Here is a 26,001-nt window from a genome sequence, read left to right on the forward strand (position 1 = left end):
TGTGTGCTCCTTTGACAGGATCTGCTTTTCGTTTAGCTTCCTATGCCCTTGTTGTTTAGAAAAAAAGGTTTTAAAAACTGAGCCTGAGAGGCTGCAAGCTCCATTTACACCTAAGGAATCTGGAGCCCCTCAGGCTCATTTGCATAATTTTACAAACTTTTTTACATTTGTATTTTTGATTTGAAAATAGAAGAAGAACCTTAAAGAGAATGTGAATAATGGAAAGATTTATACAGGCGGTCGCCCACTTACAGTTACAAACAGACCTCTGGATGTTGGTTAGTTACTGTACTTTAGCCTTAGGCTACAATAAACAGCTGTAACAGTTATCATAGGTGTCTACAATTAAGTTTTATTGTTAATCCTGATTCTTATGACAACCCAACATTTTTTAAAACCAATTGTCACAAAGACCAACAAAAATTTGGCTGGGTACACAATTATAAAATATACAGTTTCGACTTACATACAAATTCAACTTAAGAACAAACCTACAGAACCTCTCTTGTACATAACCTGCCTGTACTTCCTCAGACCAACTTCTGGTTTTGGCCTCCAAATACTGATGCACAATATTGACCCGACTGTGTGAAAAGCAAAAAACTGGAGGGTCTGTATGGAAAAACAATATACAGGAAAGTAAACTGGAACTTACATAAAATAATCTAAAATAATTAAATCCAATATAATGCACCAATGAAACACTATGGAGTGTTTACTACACTGTTTACTACTACTACTACAAAGACCAGCTATCTGTATCCATATGCATGTGATCATCTACTGTGGACAAAACTTGTATATTTTATCTTCTCCAAGACACCAGCAGAGATGTAACGATCAGAAGACATCATATTAATTAAGCTCAGTGTTCTTATCTCTAGGATCTATGCTCATTAATTAAAGCTTAGTCCCAAGGCTCTGATGGATGTCTGGATTCTATTAGCCATTTGATTAACTTCATTACTATTTTGCATCCACTTTCTGCCTACAAATATACTACTCAAGCACAAAGATGAAACATATTCATAACTTTTAGGGTGGTTTAGTATAGTTTTATGTTTATAAATCATAATTAATCAATGATACACAAAAAGATTAAATAAATGTAAAAAAAAAATCTATGGTCTGAGAAGAATGCAATTATATTGATATTGAATTAAACATAATACAACATTCATTAGATACATGAAGTGAAAACCATTAATGAGACTAATTATCATCTTTAATTATCAGCTTTGTGTGCTGGATTATATTAAATCCACATCATCCCTATATGAACAGTTGTGCAGAGGATTTATTTATTGACTTTGCTATTGTTTCCTGGAAGGTTGTTTCCATACATACATAATGCATTGTCAATGAATACAGATTCACATTTACCATGTATTAAGTCAATGAATTAAGGCTGTGTCCACATGGGATGTACATAGTGGATTAGCAATACAATCAATGTGTTAAATAAATTTAACTAACTAGCGCTGTGGGTTTGTAGGCTGCAACATGGCAAATTACCCAAAAATTGATGTTTGACATAAAATGTTTCAAGTTATTTTGAAACATCAGAATTCTGAAAATTCCATTAATGACTTCCCATATATGGAAATTTAGCAATGAACACAAACTGTTTAAACCCAGCCTAAAATAATATCCCTTCAGTAGGAATTCACAGGATGTTGTGTGTTGGGTGATAGAGGGATCAAGGGTTAAAGATGGGGATACAGGCAGCAATGTAGTGTGAGCAGTAAGGAATAAGTGGGGTATTGCTTCTTTTATTACTTTAAACCATTGTGAGCCTTCCGAAAAAAGTACCCTCCAAGTGTCATATGCAGAGGCTCCTCCTTAATGCCGCCCTCTAACATCCGTGTCATCCACTGCAATGAAATGTAATCATAATGCCACCATACACTATAGAAAGCTGACTGCTAGATCTGAGCTGCAATACAAGGCACAAGCATCGTGCAATGTCTGATGCTGTAACAGAAAGTGCCGAACAACATCCTCGGAGAGGACTGATGACACCACAGAGAATTTGTGGGGGTATTGGGTTGGTGATCCATACCAAAATGCAACTGTTAGGACTCCACGTTTTGTCCATTTTGTATCCATGTCCGTTATTTTTCATGTTCATATGGCCTCTGTTTTTTTCACATCCGCAAAATAAATAGGTAGCTTGCAACAAGTTAGACAGTAAAACACCCTGTTCCTCAGCATCATTGGGGAAAATAAACTGACTGCACATAAACGTCAATCGGTGTGCAGTCTGTGTTTTTGTTTTTTTGCAAACCCGTTGACTTCTATGGAGGTCTGTAGTCTGCGCATTGACAAGGCACAGGCATAATGAAAAACCCATGTCTTATCAGAATACAAAGAATGTGTTTCAATAAATTTTATTACATGTTTGAGAGGAATTTTCTATGCCCTCTGCATTTTTTTTCCTTGTAACAAAACGGACATGAGAATAGCTACGTAGAATGCAATGGGTCTGTACAGGGGCATAACTACAGTGGTAGAAGCCTAACAGCCACTATGGGGCCCGCAGTGTCAAGGGGCCCCATCAGCCAGCCTGACAAGAAAGAATGTAAGTTGTGCCACATTATATACTTATTATGCATATATGTAAAATATGTGTATATATGAGTGTACTATGTATATGGAAAGGGGGCCCCATTCAGAACCCTGCTATGGGGCCCTGCTTCTCCTAGTTACGCCCCTGGGTCTGTATGCTATCTGCAAAAATAATGATTGGCATACGGAAGGGAGAAAAACCCCTCGAAACGGATGGCAGCCTCTGGAGCTTTCCCTGTTTGGAGAGAGGTCAGCATTTGAGCCCTCTCTAAACCTCCCTTACCGTACCACGGCTTAACCATACGTTCAAGGGGTTAAAAATAGTTGTAATACCTTTTGGCTATACTATATTATAAGCTCACTGCCTATAAAAGAAATCTTAAAATAACCCAAAAATAAATTGGATTATCTTAATAAATTTTGGATGAGCGAGTCAGGATGTTCCATTTATGACCAGTAATATCCATTCTGATCGAAAACCATAGTCTATGCGCATCCCCCATTCTAGACCCTAATACAAGACTTTGTATAGGAGCCTCATTAAAATGATATAATGAATATCACTTGTACATTTGTCTTTGATGTCTTACTAATTAGATTTTTCTTTTTCATTGTTTATTAATACAAGTTTATTGAAGAGCCCGGAGGAGTGCGCTGACATGACAATATATTGTGATCCTGTATTCACACATGTGCAGGTGTAAAAGGAGACAAGCAGAGATTTGCTGAGGTTGATTTTCCACTTACTTGATCAAGCCAGCGCGGTGGAAAATGTAAAGCTCCTGAGGCAAAGTGCATGTGCTCCGAGGCACGGCTCGCACAAAGCTCTGGAGCAGAGGAAATTCAGGGGTGAGGTGAGGAACCGTGATGATGCAGAAGTCTTTATCCTTGAGCAATGAAACACAAACACATTACTGGAATCCATGCATATCATCCAACTGGGAATAAATACTAATTAATTAAAATGTTTCATGCATCAGAGATCACAGTATTAGCCTGGAATCATTTCATGCACCAGAGATGGCGCAGGCTGGCAGGGGCACCTTATAAATAAACAATGCCATAGCATTACATGAGCGTTAATACTTTACCTATATTAATACCGACTTAGCTTTAATGATTGTAATTGTTTTTGTCAAACATTTAGCGCTCTTGTTATATGGATATTAATTATATTAATTACTGCAGTTTCCAGTAAAAGTATATACAAGACTGTGAAACTTTACACAATTAGCTACAAGGGCGCTGTCAGTAGAAACTATAAAAGGAACCTGACATCAGGTATGTCATTTTTAGGCTACTGTCACACAAATGTGTGCTACACCATAGAGTCTGCTATAGCTTTTTCCTGGAAATGATACACTGACACACATGTGCTTACTATACCACGGCTGGGCAGCATAGGCATCTATGGGGACATATATTGGCCGGCTAAACGTCCTCAGAACATCAGTGTATAAGAGGCCTTAGCTGGTCAAAGGTTCCAATAGCCTCTCGAATGATGAGTCGAATGATGAGTTTAAAAATGCCTTTTTCGGCAATCTGACTTAAGTACTTATCAGTACTTAAACCTATACTTAAAAGTATATTAGACATTACCCTGCTCCCTGTGGGGGGGGGGGGGGGGGGGCAGCTCCAATGGCCCAAGTCCCTGTCTCCTCTATTCATTCTTCCCTCCTCCTCACTCCCCCCACCTCTGTTCTTCTGTTTTCCCTGCTGGAAATGCATGAATAAATTGACAACTGGGTGATACCATCCCCTTATCAGGGGTGTGTCCCTGCAATGTGTGGCTCTGTCCATAATAATTGTCTTAGGCCGGTTGCAAATCAATATGTGTAGCCCATGGAAATGGACCATGGAAATATGATGGTCCGATCCCATGGACTGCACACATTGCACAAAAAGGGAGTCCTTTATATTACATTTCTACATAATGCAAGGACTTCTGTCAAGAGCAATGTGTGCAGTCCGTGTGATTGTACCAACACATGGGTCCATTTCCATGGGTTCATGTGTCGTCGGCCTAGACTGTGTAGGACATGCCCGAAACACAGTAACACCCAGTTGTCAATTCATTAATACATTTCTAGTAGGAATAAATGCACAATTATTCTAAGACAAGCTGATCTGGCAGAGATTTATTATGGAAAATACAAGTGTTTTGCAGATCAGGAGAGTAGACATATAACCAACTAAGGTTGTAGAGGTCAGATATAAAACCTCCTCCTAAAAAAAGGCTTTTAACTTCAGCCTTTGTTACTATGTGACAGGAAGTTAATAAAGAGAAAAAATACATTCTTTAAAACTCTTTAGAGATTGTAATGGTGAGCAGCACATCTCCAGAGCCTGTAAGATATAGGCACCATCTGTCTCAGGACAGACCACATCTAATATAATGGCTAGCCTCAGGCCAGGTTCACAGATAGCTATTTTTCCCAGTGAGGAGATGAATCTCCTGATAACTCATTACCAGAACGTCAGTCCTAATTCTAGGTTTACAGGCAGAGAAGAGCTGGGATGATATGGACAATGTACTACTGATACCAGATCTTATCTAAGATCAGCAGTCGGGGTACACAAAATTTCCTGCAATTATATTGTACCAATACTCACACATATGAACAAGAGCAGCTACACCCATCAAGCACCCAAAGGGAGATACAGACTGCTCTATCCTCCACAGGACATGGATACAGTCTAAACCTAAAGCAGACCCCCTGATCTTTCATTTAGAGCAGAACTCTGCATTAGGGGGTCACCAGATATAACTCAGAAAGGGGACCACTACACAACCTTATGCTAAATGCTAAATTCACATACTTGAAAGCGTTGCAGTTTTATTTTATGCTGTATTCACTCAGGGAAACTATTTGGTTGATATTTTCATAGTTTTTTTCAATATGAGTTTGTACTATGTAATGTAATATTATATTTGTATACGTCCCCTATAATTTGTAAAGAGCTGCAGAATTTGATGGTGCAATATAATTAAAAATTATTATTTTAATTTTTTTTTTTATCAGTTACTGTTTCTTTGTCGCCTTAAGGGGGGTAGTCAGAACACATTCACACGACCGCTGTGGGGACGTATAAAACTAGTGGCCAGATATTTGTCCCAATTGACGACTATAGTGACCTGGCGGCGGGGAAAATAGAGAGCATGCTCTATTTTTTCCTGTGTTTTTATGGCCATGCGATACTGTTTCCTATGGAGAGGGGAGGGGTTATTGCAGCCTTTTACGGTAAGCAGCAACAGGTTAAAGTATAAATAAGCAACACCTGCATAAAGAAATATTGAAGATGTTAATAATAATAATAATAATAAACTTTTTAATATATTTAATTAAATAAATCTGTTCCTGTGTCCTTCTTTTCTCCCTGCCTTTCTTCATTCCTTATTTAAGCAGTTTGTGTAAATCAGCTTTCTGTCCTGTACTATATTGACACCAGAAAGATAATATGTCAAATGGCGTAATAATCCTTGGAAAGCATAATCTAATTAGAGATCCAAATCATCAAATTATATGCTTTAGGTATGGAAATATTTAATATCAAATCTCCTTTCTTTTTTCTTTTTTGCTTTGTACCGGACATCAAAGACACTGCTCCCTACAGGAGAAAGAAAGAGCAGAAAAAAGGCACAGAGCAGCTGTTTATAGGGGTTGGTTACTAAAACGAAAGCTAACCAGGGTAAGAACAAGACCGTCATATGGTCACCATGTTGTACTTACTTACCCCAGTAAACTTTCTCTAAAGTTCAGGGGTGTTGCTGGTCACGTACCTAGACATCCTGTGACATCATATATCCTGCTGGCTTTCAGCAGACAGAGGGGATTGTGCACTCAATACTCTATGCACGCCCTTTGCACTCTAATAGGGGTGTAAGGATTGGTTGATATGAGCACCAAAGACAGTATTCATGTATAAAATTGAAAGCAATAAGGCACAACATTTTTGAAATTTAACTATTACTAGACATTCAGAACAATAAACTGCTTGATTAATTGAAATGATACTTACAGGAAATAGACTGAAGACATGACTCAAAAAATCGATGGACCTTTATAATAAAAAAATAAATAAAAAGACAGTTAGAAAAGTCTCAAGAGAAACTAGTAAAAATTAGGCAAAATTGCAACCACTTACAACTATTGTAAAATTTCTGGGGTAGCTTGAGAGATGGATATAATGGTTGAGTATATTTATCTATCCTCCCTACCATATTACAACTAGTTTCAAAAAAGAAGTTTCTCTTTTGAAATGTTTTAGACTATTGTCATATTGGATCTAAAGTACCAGCATGTGGCAAGAATAGACACATCAAACAGATATCATTCTCATAAATGTAAATATATCCAGCTGAGTGTATTGGGGCAATTCATCATACGGTGGCGCTTGTGCGCCGGCACATGATAGCCACACCGCAGCTCTTGCGCAGCCCAATACATCAAGAGGCTCCGGCCAGTAATAAGCCCAGTCGGCGAATTTTCACATGTGTGAAACCCACTCATGTGAAGGTGGCGGATTGGGAAAAAACTATTGCAAGTGCTAGCAATAAGCGTGGCGTAGAGGCTTGATAAATATCCCCCTATGTATCTACGTATGTACGTATGCTAAATCTTTACCGTCCTTTTTACTTGATCCTGTCTTTTGCCAGTGGGCAGTGCAGGTCTCAAGTCTACAGCAACGTCTTTCCACGTTGCTTTAGTATCTCCGGCTACTGCGCTTATTGTAAGAGGCTGCCGGAGACCCTAGAAAGGAGGCAATAAGCTGTTTATTACTGCTCCTGCCTTCTCCTTTCTTCACTGCATAGCGCTGAAATAGCTGCCGATAGCTGTATAGAGCAGGTGGTCACATGACCGTTGGGGTCGTTTTTTCACTGTACATCTAGCTATAGATGCCCCAGATACAGTGGAAAACTTGCAAGGAAAAAAAATTGTAAAAAATAATATATATATATATATATATATATATATATAGATATATATAGATATATAAAAATGAATATTTCACAATAATTTTTTTTTTAAAATGCCAATACCCTATAAAAAAACACCACCATGGTCCTCCCCTTTGGCCCTAGATTATACATATTAAACATCAAAACAACCATCACACACTAGGGAATTAATTTATTATGGTTCATTTGAATTAATGTATGGTATATATTGGTATATGGTATATATTGTTTTTTTCATTTTCAAATTAAGGACAAAGTTTTTTTCTCCACTTTTTGTAATCCTTTAACATTTGTTAATTTTTTTTAAGTAAATTTACGTGTCACTAAAACAACGCAAAAAAAAACATTTATGGCTAGAGATGAGCGAGCACTAAAATGCTCGGGTACTCGTTATTCGAGACGAACTTTTCCCGATGCTCGAGTGCTCGTCTGCCAGGCGAGTTTTCGCCAATCCAAGCCCCTGTCTCTAGGCTACTCCCCAAACAGCACTTCTAAGAACCTTTTGTATAAGATCAAGTGTAGTAGCGTTCTTTTAAGTTTGGGATATGGCGGGTGAGGGGAATGTAAACAGATGCGCAAGAAGCGCTGAAATAATATCGGTTAATCATAAAAGTTTGCCAGTATATTTTGTGGATAACACAGCAGGGTGGCGACAAAGTTAACAACTTTGATGTGGAATCCATGAAAACAACCCAAATTTCTGCCTGACACACCTCGTTTGATAAGGGGACGATGTATGGAGGCAGCTATATGGACGACTTTTGGAGGTAGCAATGGAGACAACGTGTGGAGGCTGCTATGGAGACAATTTAATTTGGATAGTGCCTGTATGTGGCAGTCCAAAAAAGTTTTCAAACCAGAGGAGCAGGTAGGTGGCCCTCCAGAAAAATTGAATAGATTGAGTGCCTGTATGTGGCAGTCCAAAAAAGTTTTCAAACCAGAGGAGCAGGTAGGTGGCCCTCCAGAAAAATTGAATAGATTGAGTGCCTGTATGTGGCAGTCCAAAAAAGTTTTCAAACCAGAGGAGCAGGTAGGTGGCCCTCCAGAAAAATTGAATAGATTGAGTGCCTGTATGTGGCAGTCCAAAAAAGTTTTCAAACCAGAGGAGCAGGTAGGTGGCCCTCCAGAAAAATTGAATAGATTGAGTGCCTGTATGTGGCACTCCCAAAAATTGTTTAAAACAGAGGACCGGGTAGGTGGCCCTCCAGAAAAATTACATGCATAAAGTACTATAGCTAGAGCCAGTGGGCCCTGTCAAAAAATAGCCAGTTTCCTCTGCTTTAGTGTACAAAGAGGAGGAGAAGGAGGAAAATGAGGAGGAGGAGGAGGAGTGCATAAATTATTCAGGTTGAGCTTCCTTCACCTGGTGGAGATTGGAAATTATGAGAAATCCAGGCTTTATTCATCTTAATAAGCGTCAGCCTGTCAGCGCTGTCAGTCGACAGGCGTGTACGCTTATCGGTGATGATGCCACCAGCTGCACTGAAAACCCGCTCGGACAAGACGCTAGCGGCAGGGCAGGCAAGAACCTCCAAGGCGTACAGCGCCAGTTCGTGCCACATGTCCAGCTTTGAAACCCAGTAGTTGTAGGGAGCTGTGTGATCATTTAGGACGATGGTATGGTCAGCTACGTACTCCCTCACCATCTTTCTGTAAAGATCAGCCCTACTCTGCCGAGACTGGGGACAGGTGACAGTGTCTTGCTGGGGTGACATAAAGCTGGCAAAAGCCTTGTAAAGCGTACCCTTGCCAGTGCTGGACAAGCTGCCTGCTCGCCTACTCTCCCTCGCTACTTGTCCCGCAGAACTACGCACTCTGCCGCTAGCGCTGTCAGAAGGGAAATACTGTTTCAGCTTGTGCACCAGGGCCTGCTGGTATTCATGCATTCTCACACTCCTTTCCTCTCCAGGGATGAGAGTGGAAAGATTTTGCTTGTACCGTGGGTCCAGGAGAGTGAATACCCAGTAATCGGAGCTGGAATAAATTCTTTGAACGCGAGGGTCACGGGATAGGCAGCCTAGCATGAAATCTGCCATATGCGCCAGAGTCCCAACGCGCAAGAATTCACTCCCCTCACTGGCCTGACTGCCCATTTCCTCCTCCTCCAACTCCTCCAACTCCTCTTCTTCTGCCCATACACGCTGAACAGTGAAGGTCTGAGCAATGCTCCCCTCTTGTGTCTCGCCAACATTCTCCTCCTCTTCCTCCTCATCCTCATCCTCCTCCACCTCCTCCGATATGCGCTGAGAAACAGACCTGAGGGTGCTTTGGCTATCAACAAGGGAATCTTCTTCCCCCGTCTCTTGTGACGAGCGCAAAGCTTCCGACTTCATGCTGATCAGAGAGTTTTTCAACAGGCCAAGCAGCGGGATGGTGAGGCTGATGATGGCGGCATCGCCACTGACCATCTGTGTTGACTCCTCAAAGTTACTCAGCACCTGACAGATATCAGACATCCACGTCCACTCCTCATTGTAGACTTCAGGAAGCTGACTGACCTGACTACCAGTTCTGGTGGAAGTTGACATCTGGCAGTCTACAATCGCTCTGCGCTGCTGGTAAACTCTGGATAACATGGTTAATGTTGAATTCCACCTCGTGGGCACGTCGCACAACAGTCGATGAGCGGGCAGTTGGAGGCGGCGCTGCGCTGCCCTGAGAGTGGCAGCATCTGTGATGGACTTCCTGAAATGTGCCCAGATGCGGCGCACCTTCGTGAGCAAATCAGACAGATTGGGGTATGTCTTGAGGAAACGCTGAACTATGAGATTTAACACATGGGCCAGGCATGGCACATGTGTCAGTCTGCCGAGTTGCAGAGCCGCCACCAGGTTACGGCCGTTGTCACACACAACCATGCCTGGCTTCAGGTTCAGCGGTGCCAGCCACAGATCAGTCTGCGCCGTGATGCCCTGTAATAGTTCTTGGGCGGTGTGCCTTTTATCGCCTAGGCTCAGCAGTTTGAGCACCGCCTGCTGTCGCTTAGCGACGGCACTGCTGCTGTGCCTAGAGCTAGCGACTGATGGCGCCATGCCCACGGATGGTAGTTCGGAGGAGGAGGTGGAGGAGGGGTGGGAGGAGGAGGAGGCAAAGTAGGCCTTTGAGACCTGGACCGAGGTAGGCCCCGCAATCCTCGGCGTCGGCAGTATATGACCAGCCCCAGGGTCAGACTCGGTCCCAGCCTCCACCAAGTTAACCCAATGTGCCGTCAGCGATATATAGTGGCCCTGCCCGGCAGCACTCGTCCACGTGTCCGTGGTCAGGTGGACCTTGTCAGAAACGGCGTTGGTCAGGGCACGGATGATGTTGTCTGACACGTGCTGGTGCAGGGCTGGGACGGCACATCGGGAAAAGTAGTGGCGGCTGGGGACCGAATACCGAGGGGCGGCCGCCGCCATGAGGTTGCGAAAGGCCTCGGTCTCTACTAGCCTATAGGGCAGCATCTCCAGGCTAAGCAATCTGGAGATGTGGACATTAAGGGCTTGGGCGTGCGGGTGGGTTGCACTATATTTTCTTTTCCGCTCCAGCGTCTGGGGTATGGAGAGCTGAACGCTGGTGGATGCTGTGGAGGATCGTGGAGGCGACGATGGGGTTTTTGTGCCAGGGTCCTGGGCAGGGGGCTGACTATCAGCTGACACAGGGGAAGGAGCAGTGGTGTGCACGGCCGGAGGTGAACGGTCTTGGTGCCACTGATTCGGGTGTTTAGCATTCATATGCCTGCGCATACTGGTGGTAGTTAAGCTAGTAGTGGTGGAACCCCTGCTGATCCTGGTTTGGCAAAGGTTGCACACCACAGTCCGTCGGTCATCCGGTGTTTCCTTAAAGAACCTCCAGACTTCTGAAAATCTAGCCCTCGCCGCGGGAGCCCTCGCCACGGGAGCTTCACTACGTGACACATTTGGCGCTGATGCACCTGCTCTGGCCCTGCCTCTCCGTCTGGCCCCACCACTGCCTCTTCCAACCTGTTCTGCTATAGGACTCTCCTCCGTCTCAGAAGCACTGTGTTCACCCGGCCTCTCAACCCAGCTTGGGTCTGTCACCTCATCATCCTCCGATCCCTCAGTCTGCTCCCCCCTCGGACTTCCTGCCCTGACAACAACTTCACCACTGTCTGACAACCGTGTCTCCTCATCGTCGGACACCTCTTTACACACTTCTTCCACTGCGTCAAGAAGGTCATCATCACCCACAGACTGCGACTGGTGGAAAACCTGGGCATCGGAAAATTGCTCAGCAGCAACCGGACAAGTGGTTTGTGACTGTGGGAAGGGTCCAGAAAACAGTTCCTCAGAGTATGGCGGTTCAAATGCCAAATTTTCCTGGGAGGGGGCAGACTGGGGGGGAGGAGGCTGAGGTGCAGGAGCTGGAGGAGTGCCGATTTCGGTGACATGGGTGGACTGCGTGGAAGACTGACTGGTAGACAAATTGCTCGAAGCATTGTCGGCAATCCACGACATCACCTGTTCGCACTGTTCTGGCCTCAACAGTGCTCTACCACGAGTCCCAGTAACTTCAGACATGATGAACCTAGGGAGTGTAGCTCTGCGGCGTTCCCCTGCTCCCTCATCAGCAGGTGGTGTCTCACCCCACCCAGGACCACGGCCTCTGACCCCTGCAGTAGATGGACGCCCACGTCCCCGCCCTCGTCCTCGTCCTCTACCCCTAGCCCTCGGGTTAAACATTTTGAAAATGAAAGTTATATAACTTTAATTTTTTTTTTAACTGTTTTTTGTGTTTTTTTGTGTTTTTTAGTTTTTTTTTGTGTTTTTTAGTTTTTAAAACCAAACAATGCTATCCTATTGCTATGGCTATTTTCTAGCCAAGTATGAAAGCACACTGATGAGATGACGCTGAGTTATGAAAAAATAAACGTAAAATAAAAAGGAAATGGCAGACTGTGCCTAATTGAAATCCAACCCCTAATAAATTTTCCCACTTTGGTGTTTGAGGTGGATATGTGTGTCACTAAGAGCTAAACACAACGGTAGCAAGTCCCCCTGCAAATTCCTCACAATATGGTACTAGCTGCACTACTAGTGCCAGCAAGCCCAGCCACAAGCAAACAAAAAAAAAAAAAGTATAACGTTATTGTAGCCCTAAGAAGGGCTGTTGGGTTCTTGTTGAATCACTCCTGCCTAACAGTAATCTACTAGCACCCTAACGCTGTCCCTGACCAGCAGCAGCTCTCTCCCTAGCGGCATCCAGACACAGAATGATCCGAGCAGCGCGGGCAGCGGCTAGTCTATCCCAGGGTCACCTGATCTGGCCAGCCAACCACTGCTATCGACGTGTAAGGGTACCACGTCATGCTGGGTGGAGTGCAGAGTCTCCTGGCTTGTGATTGGCTCTGTTTCTGGCCGCCAAAAAGCAAAACGGCGGGAGCTGCCATTTTCTCGAGCGGGCGAAGTATTCGTCCGAGCAACGAGCAGTTTCGAGTACGCTAATGCTCGAACGAGCATCAAGCTCGGACGAGTATGTTCGCTCATCTCTAGTTATGGCCCTTGAACCAATACATGTGAAAATTTGGTAAAATTGCCCTGGTGACTGTAGCCTTTTCAGCCCTGGACAATAAGGGGTTAACTGTCAAGTTATGAATGTTTTTAGCCTCACACACTTGCCTTGTCTCATGCTTTTCATCAATGCAAAACAGCTGTATGCAGAAAGCAGTTACATCTCCTTTGTACACAGGGCGGAAGGGCGGCCTCTCTACTTCTGAGCTTGGGGTCTCTGGGGTCTTGCAATTCACACCTCCGATGGCATCATCTGCACTGGAAGCTCTGCTCAGCATGCCTTTCTACAGCAAGGAGAGACAAGGGATTGAGAGATTTCTTTTGTTTAATACATACGACATATTGCATCACCAACCAATAGTCATAGCAGATAGAAGGGTGCTTTAGGTAAATAAGGTCAATATATTTTATTTTATGTACATATATCACACAGTATGCATGATAAAAGACCTACACCGGAGAAAATAATTTAGGGTTGATGAAAACAATATGTATTTGTATGTGGAAAATCTGCTGTGGAATACAGAACTTGTGTGCACTTGTGTGATATTGGGGCACATTTACTTACCCGGTCCTGTCACGGTCTCCGATCTGGATGGTCCGACGAAGTCCGGTGCGATTTACCAACATCATGCGCCTGAAATCCTGCATGTGTCGCTTCCCCGCTCAGGTCCGCTGGAGTTCACCTTCTTCTTCCCGGTGCTTGTAAGTGCGTGTCTTGCGACACAATTTACGATTTTAAATCCTGCGCGTTGTCCGAATCCGTCGGATCGTCTGACCGCCCGCCCCTCGATTTGTGCTGCGTGAAACCCGGCGCCTATGCGCCAAAATCCGATCATGTGCGCCAAAATCCCCTGTTAAATGCAGCACTAATCGGAAATCATCAGGAAACCCAACAAAATGAACCCCATGGTGTGCATGGAATTTCCATGATCGTCAGATTTAAAAGTCTGCACCAAAGACAATTTTCTGCTTTGGTTTCTTAAAAGATCTTTCCTCTTTAAAAGGGGGCAGAAAAGTCCTGTGTGGTGTCTACAGGCACATCTAGATGGAAATGTAAGGTGTAACTGCAAGTATTCCATTTCAGAGTCTAACCAAATAAAGATACACACTGGGGCTTATTTACTTAGGTTCGCGGATTGCACTTTCGTCGGACTTTTCACCGTTTTTGGGATTTGCGTGGCTTTGAAAGGTATTTAACAGATGTCTGAGGTGGGATTTATCAGTGCTTGTACGCCTGAAATCAGGCCCAGAACTAGGCACAACTTCTGAAACTGTGTGTATTTTCCCCTTTACTGCGTTCCTGCCCCCCGTCTACGCCAGGTCAAAAGTGCCCGACATCATAGCACATTACAGCTGGATTTATCAGGGGACTGGAACCTCTTAATAGATCTGGCAGATGCCGGGGATGGGGCACCAGCATCAGCGTATGATAAATGTCTGTCTATCCAAAATTGAAAACCAGAGTACCAATCAGTACCGGATTGTATTAAAAGAAATCTACCACCAGGATAAAACTTTGTAAACCAAGCACACTGAGATACTGGTATGTGCCCCATCTGTCTGAATACACTTTTCTTTAAGCTTCACATGACCCTGCTTTTAAGAATAAAAATATATCACCTAAATTTAGATGCCACTGAGGTACTGTACCTTTATTTACAGACGTTTTTTCTGATATGCAAATTAGCTTTAGTGACTAGTGTTTGTGACTCTTCCCTCACTCAGGCTGCCACACCCTTTATTCTGACTGACAGCTCTGTGTCTCTTCTAATCACTGTTCTGCCTCAGTGGACTGAGGGACTTTCTGCTAATATTCAACTACAGACATAAAGCTCTATGTACAGATGGGAAATATTGTGTACATTTGTTTACACGGTGCCTTGTGTTACATTCATTACATGTGTCTAGAGTGACATCATCTCAGGTCCTTTAGCCTTCTAATAATAGCAAACTGTACACCATGTACGTGATTAAATGAAATCACAGCAGCCTCCATGGAAGATGAAGAGGGGTAGAATTCCATGGAGGCTGCTGTGACTTAATGTGGTCAGATACATGCATAGGGTACCGTTTGCTATTATGAAGAGGCTTAAGTACCTGAGATGATGTCACTCTAGTCACATGAAATGAACTGCGACCAGTAAAGAGACATAAGGCATAAGAAGGATTAGATGGGAGGGGCCGGTCTAGCAGGACATGCCCCCTCTGATGCCAGGGAATGTAATATAAAAGGTGATTTATATGGATGTAAGCGGAACAATTTTTAGCCAATGGAAGGGTGTCTGTCAGTTAATAGAGCTCTATAGGGACCTTTCACTGTCTGTACATGTGCAAATGTGGTGACAGGTTCCCTTTAAGACCTATAAAACCCAGAGCCCCTCAGGGTAATCAGGCAATAAGAAGATAAAAGAATAGCAGATACCTCCAGAGGGGACACCAGTGTGCTCGGTTTACAATCCTTCATCCTGGTAGTAGATGTCCTATAAAGGGCTTGGTATTTTTGACCTTTATATGGTCACCCTGCACTGAAGGGGGCGTTCCGGTGCTCAGTTGGACTGTGCATCAGATTTAATATGCAAAGTCCGACAGAAATGTGTTGCACGCTCTATGTGAAAGGAACACCAAAAAAGGATGGGCAGTGCAGGGAACGCCTGATTCATGAAGAACGTGCTGCAGTTTGCACTGTTTTTAGTAAATGTGCCCCACAGTGTCTGGATCTATGAGTAACTGCACCGGGTTTTCATGATGGATTTTGATTGTAGATTTCCTATAAAGACATGATTTGCAGAAATGGCACCTTGTATCTGGTAATATTACATACCTGCAGGTCATTCTGTCCGTGGACAACCTCTTTTTTGTTGGTTTCAGAATTTACGGTTGCAGACTCCTGGTTTAGATCCACCTAAAAATACAAAAACCCAAAGAGAAATAGGTCTTAATACATTGTTGAGATTTATCATGCCTTGTACATCATATTTGGAGGTTTTTACACCCTGATTGTACATTCTCATGATTTCTACACCGCTGGTCATGGGAAATGAAGGAATGGATATATCAAAAACATATTTTTTTTTTACAAATAACACAAAATACAAGGGTGAAGTTACAGCTTTGTTGGAAATGCAGAACATAAAGATTTGAGTATTTGGTAAAGTCACCATTGGTGGGAAAAACTGTTGCAGGACATCTTGACATTTAGGAATCTTTGTTCATTGCATGCCATGTGTGGCTGAGCGTTGTCCTGTTGAAAACTGTCCTCTGGCAGGCCCTTACCCTAAGGAAAGTCCTTAGTGTCCATCCCTCGAGTCATTTTAATACAGGCTCGGTTTTGAATGTAGTGGCATATATATATATTTACATTATTTGTGTTAATATGGGTTAAACCCCTTAAGGGCGCGGGGTTTATAGGAAATCTACCATCAAAATCAAGCATGAGAAACCAGGGACACTTACTCATAGATCCAAGCACCATGTTAATCTTCTTATTTAAAGGAAACCTACCACTTAGAATGGTCGGTGTAAGCAGTAAATACCGAGCACCAGCTCAGGGTGAGCTGGTGCCGGTACTTACTTTCGTTAGTGTTATAAACCGCGGTATCGCGGTTTTAACACTCTTTAAACTCTAGAGCAGAAAAGGCTTCGGCGCTGTGCGCGACCATGCGCGCGCAACGTCTCCGTCATTTCCTATGTAGGCGCGCGCACGATCTTGCGCACGCAGCGCCAAAGCCTGTTCTACTCTAGAGTTTAAAAAGTGCTCATCCTGAGCTGGTGCTCGGTATTTACTGCTTACACCGACCATTCTAAGTGGTAGGTTTCCTTTAATGGCCTCCTGCCTTTTAAATTCAATTTAAAATTATGCAAATGATCACAAAGGACCAGAAGGGCTCTAGGGGCATTACATTCTGTAGCTTTACAGGTTGTTACACTGAGCAGGAGCAATTCCCTCCCACTTTGTGAAATTACAGCAGGCAGATGGAGAAGGGAAGTGGATTGTCTCCCACTCACCCTGTCCCCTTGGCTATTCCCTTCTTCATCTGCCTGCTGTAATCTTACACTGTGGGAGGGAAGTGCTCCTGCACAGTGTAACAGCCTGTGAAGCTACAGAGTGGACACCCCCCATCCCCCAGAGCCCTTCTGACTCGTAAGCATAATTTTTATTTTATTGCACCTGGTTATTCATACTTGATGCTGATGGTAGATTTCCTTTAATCTACTGATAGAAGGGGTAGGGAGATGTAGTGCTGTACTGTTTTGTAGGAGATAAGGAATATCTTCTGCTGGAGAAAGAGCATCAGATGAAAGAACACAAACACAAGTAAATCCTCCATTAAACTCTCCCACATATAATGATGATGACAATAATGCGGCAGACACCAATTTCCAAACGAGACCTATTAATTAAAGTGTTATGTACCGTACCTTCTCATCTGTCCCCTGAACACTTATGACGTCTGACAGCTGGGATAATTTGGATCCTGACCTTTGACTTGTTTGTCTGCTTAGCATTATATCTCCTGGAAGACAGTCATAATGTTTACATCAAACACCGAGAAGCGACGGGTAATGACTTAAGACTAATTAATTAAAGACGTATTATTTGTTTCTTTTCAGATAATAATTAAAGTGACTGCTTGAAAACAGAAGTAGGATGCAATTCTGGAATCCATCAATACTTGCAGATTGCCCGGGCTAAGTGCAGTCTTGCCACTACAAACACGGATAATGACATTTATTGGATATGTTATGCCTTTGAGCTATGACACTGCACCTACAGAGAGAGTGCACTGATAGATTTTCCTTAAACCATACTTATTTCATTATTTTTAGTGTGAAGACAGTGGACAAGTGCATTTCTTGTCCAGCCTTTAAGCGAAGAGCAGTCAACTTCATAAACCAGCGTTTTACAATACATTATAAATACAATATACATGTCCTGCGGCGTAACTTACAGCTGATGGGCCCCAGTGCAAAGTCTGTACCCGACTATAATGTATGGGTTATACTACTAGTCTTCTCATGTGTGAAAGCCTCTTGGGCCCAGTTGCAACCGCACCCTCTGCACCCCTTACAGAAGCAGTACAGTACAGTCTCTGTGTCAGTCTCATCACATTCGGGGGCAGATTCTGCACAATTGGGGTCTCAAGAACTATTGGAATCCCTGTAAGCAACAAGAATCTTCCTGGTTTTCCGAACAGGCTGTTTAATAACTATTTTGGGAGAACCAACATATAAGCACTGTGTGTGCCACACCTGCAACCCCCCTGATGCCCCCAATCTTTGGGGCCCTTTGCTGTTGCATAGCATGTAAACCACTCCTGAGCAGTATATCCTTTGCCTCCAGTTTTTCACTGCTACTATTATTTATATAAAGTCAATAGGATTGGTGATTAAAAGTTGATCAGAGTGGGACAGCCTGCGACCCTGTTGGCACAGCTCCGTCCACAGTGTATTGGCACATCAGCTGGGAAGGTTAACGCCCTCCAGGTGGAGTACAGGCAGTCCCCGGGTTATATACAAGATAGGGTCTGTAGGTTTGTTCTTAAGTTGAATTTGTATGCAAGTCAGAACTGTATATTTTATCATTGTAATCCCAGCCAGAACTTTTTTGGTCTCTGTGACAACTGGATTTTAAAAATGTTGGATTGTCATAAGAATCAGGATTAACACTAAAGCTTCATTACAGACACCTGTGATAACTGTTACAGCTGTTTATTGTAGCCTAGGACTAAAGTAGAATAAATTACCAATATCCAGAGGTCCGTTTGTTACTAGGGGTCGTACTTAAGTCGAGTGTTCTTAAGTAGGGGACCGCCTGTAATGTGTTTTATATATGAGTCACTATTATAATGGGTTGACTAGTCATTGCAAGTTATGGAAAATCACATGGCATATCAATGGGAGGCCCTGTGATCAGCTGTTACAGGAGGGACATGGAAGTAAATCTGGCCATAAAGTGTAGGGCTGGACCTATTGTTCATCTTCCCCTGGGAAATATAACCTACTACCTACCAAATTAGGTCATTTTTGCTGTATATCCAGTACAGGCAGTCCCCTGGTTACGTACAAGATAGGGTCCGGAGGTTTGTTCTTAAGTTGAATTTGTATGCAAGTCAAAACTGTATATTTTATAATTGTAGATCCAGACAAAAAAAAAATTGGCCCCATTGACAATTGGAGTTTAAACATTTTTTGCTGTAATGGGACCAAGGATTTTCCATAAAGCTTCATTACAGACACCCTACAGCTGATTATTGCAGTCTGGGACTATAGTAAAGCATTCAGAGAGCTTTACCAGAGGTCAGATCTGTCTGTAACTATGGGTTGTCTGTAAGTCGGGTGTGCTTAAGTAGGGGACTGCCTGTATTTGGTTTGAGACTGGGCCCACCGGAGGATTTTCTGGTGGGCCAAATTAGATAAATTCAGTCAAATCTTTTCATTTCATTAAAAACACCTTATCTAATGTATGTGGTTATTTCTGCAATCTCTCCTGATAGCTGTTTTGTGGCCATGAAAGCCAAGAAAAATGTTTAAGAATAGTTATCAACAGAAGTCAACATATAAAATGTTAAACAAATCAAAAAACATAAAAAACCAAGCAGATGACAGAAAAATAAACCCACACTATTATACTGCAGAGTCATGTGGTATGAGTGACGACTAAGAATCAATGAGACTTTTTATTACTAAGACCTCAAAAGTGGGTTGTACTAGGTATCCACAAGATAGGGGATATCAAGCTTATCAGTAAGGGTCTGACTGCTGAGACCCCCAATTACCATGAGAACAGACCCCCATAAATCTGGAGAACATTCTCCCTAATGGGTAGAGGGGCAGGACAAGCATGCATCCCGCTGTTTCATACATTAATATGGAAGTGTCAAAAATAGTGCTTGGCTGTCTCCAACACTCCCATAGACAGTGAATGGGATTGCCAACACAATGGTCAGTAGCAATTTCGGACACTACCATGCAGTTGAATAGAGTAACAGGACGCCTGCTTGACCTGAAAACAGGATCATTGTTCTCCAGATTCCTGGGGGTCCCATCTAGCGATCAGTGGGGTCCCAGCAGTTGGACCCTCACCAATCAGCTTGTTATTGTCTATCCTGTGGATAGGGGATGACGTAAATAGTTGATACATCCCCTTTAAGTTTGTACCAGTATTAGTTATCTATTGGTATTTTGCTCACAAAGCATAATTCATTTTTCCAAATATAAATGAGAAATCTGTAGAAATGTATCAGAAGTGTAAAAATGTCTTTCAGTCAGCAATGCTCTTTTGCTTTGATTTTTTTTTCTTTTACGAATATATCTCTATTACTAAAAGACACCGACGACTTAAGGGCAGAACTATTGAAGTTCTCAATTAAAGAAGCTTTTTTTGATTTTCTGACGCCTGCAGAAAACAGACCTTTGAAAATCCCCTTTAGTGCACTAAAAGATTTTCACTTGACGCTGCATTTTCTGGCTGTGTCTGTCATATAAAATATCTGGGTGTTTAATGTAAATTTTCAATGTTGTGCTGGAACATGATATTATACATTTTATTCATTTTTTTTTTTATGTATTGTGTTAAAAAACTGCTAGAAAACAAACAACTTGGTACATAGATATATATTTGGTGTACAGTCTGAGTAAACAAAACCCCACATAGTAATGTCAAACAAAAAGAAGCAGCTGCTGCAGTTTCCAGTCCAAAATCCTATAAAGGGTAGCGATGTATTACGCAGTGTAGACACATGTGAGTCTACAGATGAGCTTATCAGTCCTCATTCACTTTCAAGGCAGCAATAAAAGGAGTGAGTGACATGCAAGCTGCCCTATTGTTCTATTTCACAAGGGCAGGACACATATTTCGGGGATATGTCACTTGTGTCCTTTATCTCTCCAACCTGCCGTGTACACAGTTGTGTGTCTGCTTCTATAGTAAACCCCTATCAGATGACATAAAAGCAGTATGGGCGCTCACCGCAGAATCCAATAGCTTCAGCTTGTGGTATATTCTTAGATGTGTATAACAATGTTAAAAATAAAATTACTATTCAGACATACATTGGGTACGGAAAATATTCAGACCCTTTTGCATTTTTCACTCTTTGTTTCACTGCAGCCAATAGGTAACAACAAAAAGTTTTTTTTTTGCTCATTAATCTTGACAGAAAAAACTGAAATGTAAATATTTTTACTAATTAATTAGCAAAAACTGAAATATCACTTGGTCATAGTATTCAGACTCTTTACTCAGTTTCGAGTAGAAGCAGCTTTTGGGCTAGTACAGCCAGGAGTCGTCTTGGGAATGATGTAACAAGTTTTTCACACCTGGATTTGGGGATCCTCTGCCTCTTCATAGCAGACCCTCTCCAGTTCCCTCAGGTTGGATGGTGAACGTGGGTGGAAGCCATTTTCATGTCTCTCCAGAGATGCTCATTTGGGTTTTGGTCAGGGCTCTGGCTGGAATGGTCAGAAAGTCACTTCTTTGTTAATTTAGCTGTGTGCTTGGGGTCAGTGTCTTGTTGGAAGGTGAACCTTTGGCCCAGAGGTCCAGAGCACTCTGGAAGAGGTTTTCATCAAGGATATCTTTATACTTGGCCGCATTCATCTTTCCTTTAATTGCAACCAGTTGTCCTGCCCCTGCCCCCATAGCATAATGCTGACACCACCATGTGTCACTGTTGGGATTGTATTTGGCAGGTGATGAGCAGTGCCTGGTTTTCTCCACACATACCACTTAGAATTAACACCAAAAGTTAAATCTTTGTTTCATCAGGCCAGAGAATATTATTTATGATAGTAAGGGAGTCCTTCATGGGCTATTTGCAAACTGTATGTGGCTTTCATATGCCTTGCACTGAGTAAAGGCTTCCGTCGACAAACTCTGCCACTGGTGGAGGCTACAATGATAGTTGACTTTGTGGAACTTTCTCCCATCTTCCTACTGCATCTCTGGAGCTCAGCCACAGGGATCCTGGGTTTCTTCATTACCTCTCTCACCAAGGCTCTTCTCCCACAATTGCTTAGTTTGGTTGGATGGTAAGGTCGAGTAAGAGTTATGGTTGTCCCAAACTACTCGCATTTAAGGATTACAAAGCCCACTGTGCTCTTAGGAACCTTGAGTGCTGCAGAAATTCTTTTGTAACCATGACCAAATCTGTGCCTTGCCACAATTCTGTCTCTGAGCTTCTTGGGCAGTTCCTTAGACCTCATGATTATTATGAGGTGCTTGGGCAGTGAGCTGAGATTAAGATCACCGTGCAAGTGCCGGCAATGTTTGCAGCGGTAAGCAGATGTCACAGAGGGGATGGAATTGGGCATGTGGGCTGACGTGATCCAGGAACAGATATTTTTTGAATATGAATTCAAGCCTCAGGACTTCAGGGGGGACGTTGGCAGGAAGCCAGGTACTGCACCCTAGTGCCTATATTAGCTGGTGTATACATCATACAAACATGACAAAAGCACATATGCTTTTGTCATGTTATGGGCTTTTGGAAGCTGCAATAAACCCCAAAAATTGTGCCTTGGTGAAAGGTTCCCTTTAAAAATTTTGCAATACGAATTATTTTATAATTATCCAATGGATTTGTTAGCAAACGTTGCTCTGTAGTTTGCTATGTAATGCATATACTTGCAGGTACCCATGAGAAATCAAGTGTGAACATGCTTAAATGGATTGGATAAAGAGACTAACAAGAGACATACCGTACAAACTGAGGTACCTAATTTTACCAAAAACAAACTGGGAAAGCTTATTGACTGAAGTATAAGCCTAGGGTGGGAAAAATAGAGACCAATAAAATTAAATTAATTGAGGCCTCAGTAGGCAGAAGTCTCCCCTTTCTAATGACATGTCCAGCAGCCTCCCCTCATTAAAGAAATGTCCAGCAGCAGCCTCCCCTTACTAATAAAATGTCCGGCTGCAGCCTCCCCTCATTAACGAAATGTCCAGCAGCCACCCCTCACTAACAAAAAGTCCAGAAGCAGCCTCCTCTGATTAATAAATTGCAGCAGACACAGGGCCTTTCATCATAACAAAAATAATAATCCCTGCAGGTTTCTCTTTCAGCTTCCGGTGTAGCAGCGCAGGCAGAGACATGCACCACAAATCTGTCTGTGACTGCGATGCTGTGGTTAACAATTGTGTATACATGCATACAATTGATATTATTTCCCTGCCATGGACCTGCAGTCCCCTGGATGCAGGCTGTGGCCCCCTTCCATCCCCAGGCCCTTCTCACTCAAGTGTACGCCAAGGGAGAATATTTCAGCATAAAAAAGTGCTTATATATACCTTGAAAATGACCACAAATTTTATATATCCAGATTAGCAGGGATTGAAATTCACATTATTATATTATTTACCAACATTTTTCCCTTTTGGTAGAGAGATTTTTTAACCGAAAAACGCCATGCTTTAAGCTGAAAACAAGCACATTTCTAAATTCAATAATCACAGATTTTAAAGCCGTTTCGGAAAACAGAAAAGGCATTAGGATTTGAGAGAGAAAAAACCCAGCAGGGCCACAACGCTCAGTGTGTTACCTAGAGGAAAAATCTTTTCCAGAGTTAGAAATCACAGTTCTCAAGCGCCTAATTCCTGACCCCACATAGAGTTACATCCAAATAACTGTAATTATCTCCTGACATAAATGCCATATTGACGGTATACTTACAATTGATTTTTGCCTAATTATTCCATGTTGTTGTTCAACATGGATTTCTAAGAGGAAAACAATAACTACCTGTGGACATTGAAAAGATTAAGAAAATGAAGCCACTGGGTGGGAAAATACACAGGGTGATTATTAGAGATCTGAACTTATAAATTAAAGAACATCATATTAGAATAACATATCCTGCAGAAGGGAAAACTAGAAGAGCTGAATGAAATCACAAAAGTCACATTGCTGCCACCAATGCCAGTAAGTAAGTGTAGCTTATTGGAAAAAAAGCTAAACTTAAAACAAAAATCTACCGGGGAGGAGGCAGAAAGGGAGGAAGGGGGGAAACACCCCCAGAGCCCCTCAGACTGATTAGCATAATTTTAAAACTTTAACAATATAACAAGATTACTACAGTCTAGATCTATAAGTAAGTGTCACTGGTTTAGCATGATGGATTTTGATGATAGATTTCTTTTAAGTTATAAATTTTATTCAAGGATTCATCTTCATGTAAAATGTTATAGAGCAGGGGGAGCTGAAATGATAACATAGATTAAAGAGAAATCCATATATAAAGATAACTTTATTCTTATACACTCACATCTCTGCTCTTTCTATGTTATAGGAGTAGTCCTGTCAGTGTCAATAGTTGTTAACCATGATAGGACTGACAGAGCTTGCCAAATCAGTCCCTGTCCCCATGGGGCTCACAATCTAAACAACCTAACAGTATGTTTTGGAGTGTGGGATGAAACTGGAGGAAACTCACACAAACATGGAGAGAACATAAAAACTCTTTGCAGATGTTGACCTGGGTGGGATGACATCTTACAAGGTAGCTAAAAGAGGCGTGGTTATACCATCCTAGAAAACGTATTTGCATAATTTCCATGACATCTCACCATAGAAAGAACAGAGATTTACATAAGTAAATTACAATTGATACAGAATATTTTCCCTACCAAACCATTTATCAATCTGATCCGATTTACGATCCACCATTGGTTTTGCTAAAAAAAAAAATAATAAAGAAGTGAGCAACTCAGCACAAAATCTGCATCCAATTGTCATGGGCCAGATATTCTATATTTATGATAAGAGCACAATATGAAGATATGAAGCATAATGAAGAATCTGTTTAGGGCTCTGTATGTAAGACATGGCCTGCACTTCTAACACAGCTATGTCAAATTCATTTTAAATGGATATCAGTGAGAGACTCCACTCATTTTTATGAGGTCTGCTGAGGTTGCTATATTTACCATGCCAAAAATAGAGGTAAACATATTGGGGCTCATTTACTAAGGGTCCGAACGCCGCACTTTCGTCGTGTTTTGAGAATATTTTCATATATATTCTCCATAGTGAGGCTACACTTTGCGGCTACTCCATGCCCCAGTAGCCTCTTTACTCCTCCTACCCACAATCTTTGGCACGCAGCTCCTCGTAGCTGCGTGCCTTCGTCCGACGAACCCGCCGTCTGGAGTAGCCGCGCCGTGTAGCCTCAGATGCGGCTACTCCACGCCCCAGTAGCCGCTTAACAAAATTTACATATAGAGCTAATAAAAGTTAGTGAAACAGTGCAGGGACGTGAGGATTAGCCCTTAAAAGGGCTATCCTCATGTCCTATTGATCCACCTACCACCCGATCTACTTTTATAGGAAGATTCGTGGTGGTAGGTTCCCTTTAATATACCTATGAATTAGATAATAAATCAGCCACTTTCTACATACATTACACATACTGCCACATCCTGTGTGTGTGTATATTTATCCATTCCTTATTTTGGTAATTTAAATGATATTATTATAAATGTTATAATCATAGATGTATTACAGATGTGTAGACAACCCTTTCCTGTCCCACAGGTAGGGGATTGACTATTTATTTGTTTAAAGCTTTTCGACCCCATGGCAACCTCCTCCCTGAGATCCTCAGAAATACTTTTCAAAATGCAGGGGTGGGGAATATAACAGCGATGTTTGTCTGGACACAGAGCAGCACATACAGTGGGTACAGTGGGTTAGGCTTCATGCAGACGAATGTGAAATGGGGAAATGTGCTAGTCATGTTTTCAGCAGCTCATACACGTCCCAATTTACTTCTATGGGTTCATGCCTAAGGCCATGGATTCCTTGGCCTCATTCATGAGCAGCTCCAAAACATAGTGGCGCCATAAGGACTTTGCGCCAGTTTTCTGTCGGACTTTGGACATTCTATCTAGTGTAAACTACTTGTACAGATATTTATTAGAAGTGTTTGCACCACAAATGTGTCGCACATGACTGTTTTGTGGTG

General features: G+C 42.4%; 1 protein-coding gene across 2 annotated transcripts in view; it reads right to left on the reverse strand.

Moving 5' to 3' along the window:
• Positions 1–26,001, reverse strand: part of CFAP61 (cilia and flagella associated protein 61) — a 228,145-nt gene that overhangs the window by 150,153 nt on the left and 51,991 nt on the right. For both annotated transcript variants that reach the window (XM_072140627.1, XM_072140628.1), the window contains exons 9-13: positions 17,461–17,555; positions 15,863–15,943; positions 13,147–13,322; positions 6,589–6,628; positions 3,316–3,455 (exon numbers count right to left, since the gene is read on the reverse strand). In XM_072140627.1, coding sequence (XP_071996728.1) covers positions 3,316–3,455; positions 6,589–6,628; positions 13,147–13,322; positions 15,863–15,943; positions 17,461–17,555 — 532 coding nt within the window. The remainder of the gene's footprint in view (positions 1–3,315; positions 3,456–6,588; positions 6,629–13,146; positions 13,323–15,862; positions 15,944–17,460; positions 17,556–26,001) is intronic.

The sequence above is a fragment of the Engystomops pustulosus genome, chromosome 3, assembly GCF_040894005.1.
Source record: "Engystomops pustulosus chromosome 3, aEngPut4.maternal, whole genome shotgun sequence".
NCBI lineage: Eukaryota > Metazoa > Chordata > Amphibia > Anura > Leptodactylidae > Engystomops > Engystomops pustulosus.